Below are 10,507 nucleotides of genomic sequence, written 5' to 3'. Positions count from 1 at the left end.
ATTTGAATGTTGTGACACGTATGCGGTTTCTGACAGGCATTGCGTTTGCGTACTAAGTTTACGGAAGAGCAACTGGTGGAAGTGGACGCATTTTAATGGATGAGAGAACGATAAATCGTCGATATACGTAGATAGTACGCTTGAATTTAACCTTTAATAGATAGGAAAAGGTCGCAAAATGCCTTTATTTGGTCAAAACCCGTTCGATCAGGATGTGGGTGAGTTTGTCAGTGTTGTTTTTGTCGAAGTGATGTAACGTAATATTGACAAGTCAGTTAACAGGGCCGATCCAGCGTACTGCTCCCTGTCATATCCTCGAGAAGAGCTTTGCTTTTTGTTTTGTTTATTTCCTCTATTTATCTGATCCCTTAAATGTCTTAAATATCGGGATTTGTTAAAGCTATCAAACGTAATTAGTTAGCAGAACTGACACCATCCTTACAATATTGTTCTAAATTTATGTAACTTTTCAGATGAACACTGAACATTTTCGATATTTAGTTGAAATTCTCTGTCTAAAAGTTATTTTGAGTTGTTTGGGGATTAAGTACAAAGTTTATCATGCTGAAATGTTTATTATTACAATAAATAACGTATTTTAACTTGAAGATATTTCCTATATAGGCTATGCCGTGATATTTGCATATGAAAAAGTACATCTAACAGTATGTAGTATAGTACCTTCCTAATATAATATTATATAATCAAATCGTTCTGCTTTTAAAAAAAAATTTTTTTTAAATTCCACAATCCAAAAATAAATATATATATATTTTAACCCATTTCCAGTAAGCATGAAAGACTGAAAGAGTAATAGGAGGTAATTTCATTTTATTTCAGTTTGTACTTTGCTGGATGTCGCAATGCAAATTTCCCTTTCGTCATTAAGTTAGTCATTCAAATGCACCCAGTTGTTTTATTCTTGAAGGAGGGGTAAAATAATCTACACTTTTGTATTATCATAGAAATGGTTGTTGTGCCTGTTGGGACAAGCCAGATATGCAAAACAACAGGCAAAACAGGATACTTTGTCTGTTTAACGGGATGAATATAAGCCTCTTGCTTAATAAATATGTATTAAAAACTTGTTCTTCAATAGCTAGGATGTAAATTGATAGTATTCACACTTGTTTTGTTACTATTATTATTGTTATTATACTCAGTATTGTGTCTTAATGGCCTTTTTGGTAAATGAAGGTTTTGAGCATGCTGGTGTAAACTTTGACTTCATTTAAAGTTATGATATGGCTCTGTAATAAAAGAAAATTGCTTTGAGAGTTTCATTTGAATTTGTTTGTTTGAATGCTTATTCATTTGTATATTCAGAGAAAGCAACTAGTGAAACTAGCACATCAGAGGACTGGGGCCTCATTATGGATATCTGTGACCGGATCGGGACGACTCCCAATGGGTGAGCTGAAATAGCAGCAAACAAACAAGATTTAAATAACTAAAAGGTTTTAATGCTTATTTTAGTAACAATTAATAACATTAATGTTTGTATGCATTATTTTTCTTCTTATATAGATACCTTTTTGTTCAATATGTATTTTATTTTATTATTTAAAAAATTTTAATGTAGAAAAAAGGTCACCACTCTCCCTAATATAAATATTTCCGTGCCCCTCTTTGTCATTTTCTCTTTTTTTTCTGTCATAGTGCAAAGGATTGTCTCAGGTCAATCATGAAGCGTGTGAACAACAAGGTCCCTCATGTAGGCATGCAAGCATTAACGGTGAGCTCTTCATCTTTAGTTCCCATTGTAGTCGAACAGAGTTGCACCCACAGTTTTGTAAACGATATGAGTTGTCACAGCATTTCTGTCCCTGAGGACAGTTAACCTATGTATGGCTTGCATATAGTCACTGCACACTAAACTAGTATAGAAGAAACTAAAGCTGTAAAAGCTTTAAAAACTCCAGAGCGCTGTAGCATCTGGAAGTGACAGGCATCTCTGTGGGCTCCCACTCTGACTCACCAACATCTCAGCCTGCAAAGATGTCTCAATCTATTTTTAGATATCTTCTAATTCTTTCTCATCTGGCTGTATCTTTACAAAAATGTATTACTTAGGAATAAAGTGGGTTGATGTGCTCTTTATTTTTATTTTTTGAGTTGCTGAATATGTTGTGATAATAATATTTGTAATTTTTATAATGATGATAATGTTAGTAAAAATAAAATCTATTAGTATTTATATTTGTCATGATGTCACATTTAGTTTACACAAATTAAAAGTATTAACAGTTATAGAAATGTTATAAGTGTGCAATAACAACTATAACTATAATTATTATTATTAATGACGTTATTATACATTTTTATTTTGTGTTTACATTTCATTTACACATATTTAAAGAATAAACAGTTATATAGTTGTCAGAATTACTATTATTATTATTAATCTTTATTATGATATCACATTTCATTTATGCACATTTGAAGCATAAATATTTATAGAAATGTAACAGGTGTGCAATCACTGCTTGTATAGAAAATTGTTTTTATGGTCATGGAAATCCTAGAAGTATCAGGAGTATCTTCAGTGAATATACATTTGAATTTAACTGTTTACAAATTGGCAAATCAGTCTCAATTAATATTTTTTTTAACACATAGTATGTTCAAATAACAAGAAGTGAATGTATTAAAATGTTTTTATGCAAATAATGGTTGCTCAAATATTGCTGTATTTTCTCTGTTTAGTTGCTGGGTGCCTGCGTTTCAAACAGTGGAAAAATCTTTCACCTAGAAATCTGTTCACGGGAGTTTGCCAGTGAAGTTCGTGGTGTGTTGAGCAAGGTAAGGAACTTTAGCTCACAGCATAAATTAAAGTGTAATTACATACAACAAGACAAATCCTTGTTTCAAAGTATAATAAACTTGCTTGTCTGTTGATAATGTCTACCGTCCTCGTTCTCTTCTCCTCAGGTTCACCCAAAGGTTGCTGAGAAACTCAAGGCCCTGATGGTGGAGTGGGCCGAAGATTTCCAGAAAGACCCACAACTGAGTCTCATCAGTGCCACCATCAAGTCCCTCAAAGAAGACGGAGTGTCCTTTCCCACTGCAAACACCCAGGTATTCCTACTATCAGCTAACAACCTGATCCTGTTGGATCTCACTGTGTGATTTCAGCTGTCCATTAACACAAACACTGATGAACAGACAGCAGCTGCTGCTTTTTGGCCTAGATGTATGACCCTGGAATTTGGCTGGATTTACTTTCATAGCGACTTCTAACGTCCTAATTTTGCATAGTTCATTAGTTATTCTGTTTGTATATTTCCTGTACTGGTAGGTCACAGAAATCTGTGACAGATGTGTCCGTGTCACCTTGTTGTCATGCCATGTCTGCAGTGTAGGTCATTGCAATGTTCTTTCAAAATTTCTGGGACTGATATTGTCAAATGGTTGAATTTTAAAATGGAGGAAAATATTTTTGTAAGTTTATGTATGTTGTAGGTTGGCTTCATTTATAAATTAATATATAATAACTGTATATCATTCACTACCATTCAAGTTTTGGGTGAGTAAGATTATATTTTTTATTTTTTTGGAAATACATTAATACTTTTATTCAGCAAGGACATTCATTTAATTAAAAGTGACATTTATAAAATCACAAAAGATTTCTATTTAAAATAAATGCTGTTCATTTTTAAAGATACATTAAAAATATACCATAAATGCCCATAGTTAATAACCTCTGTGTGAGAGATGGATCATAAATTAATCATGTGACTAAACATGACCACTGTTTCTCACATGACATGTCTGCTAACACTTTAGCTATTTAGGTGCGTCTGGAATGCTGAAGCATGTGTGTAAACTTGAGACAAGAGAATCAAGCAGACAGAATGGAATTTCCTGTCACATGTTTGTTACACTGCCCTCATGGCCAATGAGATGTCGATTCTTCTTTGTTACCCTTTTCCTTCATTTATTGTTAGATTATTTAGTTTGACAAGGACAAGTGCATGTAAACATTTCCATAGTTGTTAATGAGTACCAACTACATAAAATAGGTCACTCACAAGACTTTACTGTGTCACTCAAAGGTTGTCATATAAATGTTATCTCAAAAACCTACTTATGTAAAGGGCGTGGTTAGTATCAGATTTTTTCCTTAAGTATTTGCTCTAGTACACCTATAGATGGCATTATAGTTCTGTGTCTGTATAACAGATGTTGTGCAAAATGTATTCCTGTAATCAAAGCTAAATTTCCAGTCTTCAGTGTCACATGATCCTTCAGAAATCATTCTAATATGCTGATTTGCTGTTCAAGAAACATTTCTTCTTATTATTATCAATATTTAAAACAGTTGAGTACATTTTTTCAGGATTTTTTGATGAATAGAAAGATCCAAAGATCAGCATTTATCTGAAATAAAAAGCTTTTGTAACATTATATACTATACCATTCAAAAGCTTGAAGTTAATGCTGGTTCTGATGCAGTGCATCGCAGTTTGTTGTGTATGGGGCTGCATAGCCGCAGGCCAGTCAGGGTGCCCATGCTGACCCCTGTCCACCACCGCAGTGTGATCCTTTGGGCAATGTTCTGCTGGGAAATCTTGGGTCCTGCCATGTCCATGTGGATGTTACTTTGACATGTACCACCTACCTAAGCATTGTTGCAGACCATGTACACCCTTTCATGGAAACAGTATTTCCTGGTGGCTGTGGCCTCTTTCAGCAGGATAATGCACCCTGCCACAAAGCAAAAATGGTTCAGGAATGGCTTGAGGAGCACAACTTGGACTTGGCCTCCAAATTCCCCAAATCTCAATCCAATCGAGCATCTGTGGGATGTGCTGAACAAGCAAGTCCAATCCAACCTCGCAACTTACAGGACTTAAAGGATCTGCTGCTTACATTTTGGTGCCAGATACCACAGCACACCTTCAGGCGTCTAGTGGAGTCCGTGCCTCAACGGGTCAGGGATGTTTTGGTAGCAAAAGTGGGACCAACACAATAAAAAAATCAGCTTTGCCATCACAGGAATAAACTACATTTTAAAATATATTCAAATAGAAACGGTTCTTTTAAATTGTAAAAATATTTCACAATACTTTTGTTTTTACTGTATTTTTGATCAAACTAATGCAGTGTTGGTGAGCATAAGACTTCTTTTTAAAAAAAACTGTACCCATTCCAAACTTGTGAACAATATTGTGTATGTACATAGAATAGATAAGAATATATATAATGTCGTTTTTGCAAATCAGTTATAATGTGATCTCTGTACTTGCAGAGCTCCAGCACAAAGCCCAACAGCACTCCTGCCACCGGCAGGGTAGCTGATGATGATGATCTGGCCAAAGGTGAGGAAGGCTCTTAATGCTAACATACTTTCATATCATTTTTATTGTTGTGGTTTATTTAGTCTTGTCTGACTAATGATTTTGGGCCCCTGCCAAAGCATAAAAAAAAAATCTTTGGCGTCGTAACTGTGGAGTCAAGCTATAGTCCTCTGTACCCAGATAATGAGTGTATGTATTTTGCTCGATGCAGCCATTGAGCTGTCCCTACAGGAACAGAAACAGCAGGCAGAGACACGACCCCTTACCATGATCGCTGATCCACCCTACAACACCAACGGAGGGAAAGAGTCCCGTAAAGTGCGTGCCCTCTATGATTTTGAAGCAGCTGAAGACAATGAGCTCACTTTTAAGGCTGGAGAGCTTGTGATCATCCTTGATGACAGGTATACTAATCGTTCAAGGACGTTATTTTAATCAATTTTGAATAAATATTGTGTTTTATAAGTTTTGTGTGTCTCAAAAAAAGAGAGAGAGAGAAATAATTTCATTTAAGAGTGAATTTGTTAATGCTGTCTTTAAATTTCCCATAACCCATTGTCCATTGAGAAGTAATGTCGCTGTTATCCAACAGTGATCCAAACTGGTGGAAAGGAGAGAATCATCGAGGAGTTGGCCTCTTCCCATCAAACTTTGTCACCACCAACCTGAATGCCGAACCAGACCCTGGTAATACATTTTATAACCTCGATTTTAGTACAGGAATAATGCATTTTTTCTATTCAAATTGCACATGCATATCTCCTGAATTCTCCATATCTCCTGAACTCCTGAAGTGATGTATGTAGAGAAGACAGTTACCCCAGAGGAGCCCATTGTTGAAGTCAAAGCTGAGCCTGAGCCTGTGTATATAGATGAGGTGAGTGCCGGATGATCTTCGGCCACATGTCTCCACTTGTATGGAGAAGTGTTATTGATTTGGTGAGGTTCTCTCGTCTTGTGTTAATCGTTGACTCTGTTCCCTACAGGAGAAAATGGACAAAACTCTCTATCTGCTCCAGAACACAGACCCTGCAGATGCCTCACCTGACGGCCCAGAGCTGATCACATTAGAAGGTACCAGGAAGACCCTTCTTGAGCTTTTGTTTAACGTCGATTACGTTTGTGTTGGGATGAGGCGTACAAACAAAATATGACATTATAATTAATTTTAGGTCACATCATTGCATGGATCACCAGAATATGTTGTTCTTATGGACCGTTTTTAATTTAGAGGCTTCGAAACTTCTACAGTGGTCAAATATATTTTTGCATTCCCATTTGCTTCAATAGCAAAAGAAAAACCCACAATAGTATTTATATGACTTTCCAAATGAGGAAAAAATATTGAGAGATTGATTATATTGGCCAGAAAAGTGAAAAATGTCAAATTTCTTGTCACTTACTCATCTGTTGTGTTAGAAACCCCTACGCAGCAGCATGAACTAGTTTTTACTGCCAAGGTAATAAAGTGCAAAGTATAGTGTTATAAATGTAAATTAGTATTTCTTTTTTTTTTTTGAGTGAAAATATTAAAAAAACTTTGCTAGATTTACATGTTAATAATGCATCATCACAGTATTTTATCACATTTACACAATTCTACTGTCAAATGTTACATTGCACACAAGATCATTGAACCTGACAGTTCCACTGAGTAAATGACCCAATTCAAGAGTGTTAATCTTTTGTTCTGTTCTTCTAGATTCTTGTGAAAAGATGAACCCGATGATTGATGAGAAACTACAAGAAATCGACAGGTTTGTTGAAATCAAACTTACCCCAGAATAGGCTGGCTGTTTTTTCTTTTGCATTTGAGGAAAAACTTCTCTCTCTCATTCCTGCAGGAAGCACTCAGAGTTGTCCGAGCTGAATGTGAAAGTGCTGGAGGCTCTGGAACTGTATAACCAGCTAATGAATGAGGCTCCTCTTTACAATGCATACTCCAAAATGCAGAGTCTCCAAGGCACTTACCCAGGAGCCCCTACTCCTCTCACTATGCAGGTTTGCTTTGCCATTCAAATAGAGGATTAGTGCCAATTCAATCTATTATATTTTGTGACACAAACTATTTTGTTTTGCATTATTCTGACTGTTTAATTTATTATTTCTTGTCTCTTTCAGGGTTATCAGCCATCTGGAGCCTACATGTCCTCTGGTGTTCCACAGGGATACAGTTTTACTGACCAAGCTGGACCTCTATGCTCCCTTCCTCCTTCAGTCAATTCAGTGCCCACCAGCCAGCCAGCACAACCTCCTTACATCAGGTAATCTAGTCTACCTCTAATTTTGGAGAAACTTGTCTTTTATTCCTATATATGCAATTTTCGCCTTCTATTCAAAAAATCGAATCATGTCCACGCCAGCAGTGAATGAAGAAAAGTTTGGCTGCTAAGTGTCAGTTGTGGGACTTTTATTTTGACAACGATGAGAAAACCAGCACCTGAGCGGAAACGCACAGAAGCTCCCATTCTCCATCTTCACTAGTTTACTATCTTTGTTTAAAGTAATAGTTCACCCAAAACCAAACGTTTGCTGAAAACTGACTCACCCTCAGGCCATCCAAGATGTAGATGTGTTTGATTCTTCATCACAACAGATTTGAAGAAATGTAGCATTACTTTACTTGTTTACAAATGGATTTTCTGCTGTTGAATGGGTGCCATCAGAATGACAGTTCAAATGGCTGTTAAAAGCACCAGAATAATTCACAAGTAATCCAGTCCATCAATTAACGTCTAGTGATGTGAAAAGCTGCGTTTTATAATAAATAAATCAATCATTAAGGTGTTTTAACTATGATCGTCACTTTTGGTCAAAATTTGAGTCTATAGTCTGAAAAAAGTCTGTCCACTGTTGTCTTCTCACATTGAAATCCACATATATATTTGTTTTAGACCGTTATCGCTTGTAAACGGTGCTTGTTTTCTCTCCTGATTCAGACAAGATGACACTTTCTCTGGAGAAAGCAATATTGTGGATAGAGGACTAATTGTTTGAAGTTCATAGGATAGAGGACAAAGCGTTTGGCTTCACAAGATGTCAATTGATGTGTGGAAATAGGGGTCATGTTTGCTTGTTCTAACCTTGAAATCAGGAATAGGCATAAAATAATGTATAAATAGTTTAAACCTGGCTCAAAGGAAGATAGGAATTATGTCTTAGTGGCAGTTTTTCTGGTGATTAAGGTATAATACAAGACTTCTTCACCTTACAAATGGTTGTAAAAGCGCATCACATTTTCAGACACTATTTTTGGAATCAGCACATGATGCCGGCCAGTGTACTTGTCAACATAGCCCTTTTTTAGATAGCTTTGTTTAAAATGTGTCATCCTGATAGTGGTGTTGCGAAAACTAGCCTTAAATTTCTGCAAATTGCTTATTTCCTGCAGCGGCCCCATGAATGCAGCATATGTAAACCAGGCTCCTGGAGCCCCCGCCCCTTACCCACCACAGATGAGCATGGCTATGGACATGTCTGCCTATCAGAGCGCTAATCCTGGTCTGCCTCCAACCTCCTATCCAATGTCAGCTCCGGCCCATCCTGCACCTCAACAGCAACAAGCAGCCTTCTACAAGCAACCCCTCCTGTAAGGCTAACTCCACAGCCATTAATATTCAATGCAAATTCCAAATGGTTAAATGAGGTCGAGAGTATTTTTCTCTCACGTTTCTATCGATGTCAGGGGATATGCTAAGATTTGTCTTCACAGGACAAAGATGTAATCCACTTGAAAGGAAGCAAGCACTTCATTTTCTCTCCCACTTACTAACCCATGAAGCAGTTTAGGGCAGGTGTTCAGAGTTGATGGAATGAGTCACACTAACCATAAACATAATTTTTGTCATCTTGTGCTAATCACCAGCATTTTCTTCTTTTTGCTGATTGAGAACTTAAGATAAAATGGTAAAATGCACACACATGCATACTTTTCCTCATTTGAAGAGACAATTCTTATGATTAATTGTTGCCATTTTCATTTATTTCTGGGTTAACTGATCCTAGACTTTAATTTCTTGCCTTTCACAGCAAATGTGGGTTTTTTTATGCATTGTAAGAGGATGATTGTATGAAGAAGATTATACATGGATCACCAAATCTGGAATGAATTTATGTGCCAATGCTCAGAGCACTTCTATAAACTCCTACAATCAAAATGGCAGTTTTAGGTTCATTCTGCTGTTACCGTGATTCCAAAATTATGGGACAGATTTAGTAGGGGCACAGTTTACTATAGGCTACATGTAATATTCATAAATTCCTTTGCAAACTGCGCTTTAGAACTGACAGTGGTCACAAATGCAATCCCTTTATGGTCAATCCATATGTTTCACTGTATAATGATATTTATAATATGCAAGTACTGCTTGTGTTTGCATTGTGGGTGTTTGCTGTTGTTCGACTTAATTTAAGGCATGTAAAATTGCATACAGTGTAATTTTCATCTGGTCTGACTCCTCAGCTGGAAATGATGAATTAATTGTTGTTTTTTTGCTTCTTATGTATGTGAAGAAATGTGCTTTTCTGATATACCCACCCATTTCTTCTTAACTGAAATGGGGAAATGTATAATTCCTTTAACATATAGACAGCTTTCATTCTCGTTAAAATGGGATTAATGTAGTTAAATATAGATAAAAATTGTCTTTTATTTTTTTCATAAACTGCTCGAAAAAATATTGTACATTAGATGTTAAATATCTGGCTTTGTCTGTATTGCACCTTAACTTTATAAACATTTATTTACCACCAGATGCCTTGTTCTTTCACGAGACGGAATAAACATAGAAACCAATTCAAAAGACTTTATTTCAAAAGCTGCTGTATATTTGTAAACCTGTATGTTTAAGAGACTTAGAGGGAAATCTGTATTGTACTCATGGACTCAATGTTTTGTAACATCAAGATTTCTTTGTATCCTGCCTGCTCATTTTTCAAATTCCTTTTGTAACACAGTGAACTCTTATAGTCTTCAGAAAATAAAATCTACCCGTGTTTCAAAATGTGCTTTTCTGTTGTGAATACTTTACCAGCGTCCTCCCAAATTGATCTATTCTCACTTGATTTGGAGATGCTGAATGTTAATTATTCAGTTCATAGTTTGTGCATCATATCTTCTTGCACAGCTGATATGCTACTAATTATCAACCTCATGGGTGAATCCTCATAGAATCTGTAGAAAAAGCATCTACAGCTGTGTATGA

The 10,507-nt window shown here is 36.2% G+C and overlaps 1 protein-coding gene across 1 annotated transcript; it reads left to right on the top strand.

Moving 5' to 3' along the window:
• The first annotated feature begins 38 nt into the window (after window positions 1-38).
• On the top strand, window positions 39-10,306 carry stam2 (signal transducing adaptor molecule (SH3 domain and ITAM motif) 2). Its single transcript, XM_058787002.1, has 14 exons — window positions 39-218; window positions 1,327-1,411; window positions 1,660-1,735; window positions 2,707-2,802; window positions 2,932-3,078; window positions 5,255-5,324; window positions 5,515-5,707; window positions 5,896-5,990; window positions 6,098-6,180; window positions 6,290-6,377; window positions 7,006-7,060; window positions 7,148-7,304; window positions 7,425-7,567; window positions 8,695-10,306. Exons 1-14 carry the CDS (start codon window positions 179-181, stop codon window positions 8,894-8,896), a joined length of 1,530 nt encoding a protein of 509 aa, XP_058642985.1. The 5' UTR covers window positions 39-178; the 3' UTR covers window positions 8,897-10,306.
• Window positions 10,307-10,507: the final 201 nt, after the last annotated feature.

The sequence above is a fragment of the Onychostoma macrolepis genome, chromosome 09 (genome assembly GCF_012432095.1).
Source record: "Onychostoma macrolepis isolate SWU-2019 chromosome 09, ASM1243209v1, whole genome shotgun sequence".
NCBI lineage: Eukaryota > Metazoa > Chordata > Actinopteri > Cypriniformes > Cyprinidae > Onychostoma > Onychostoma macrolepis.
This window is presented reverse-complemented; position numbering and strand designations above follow the sequence as displayed.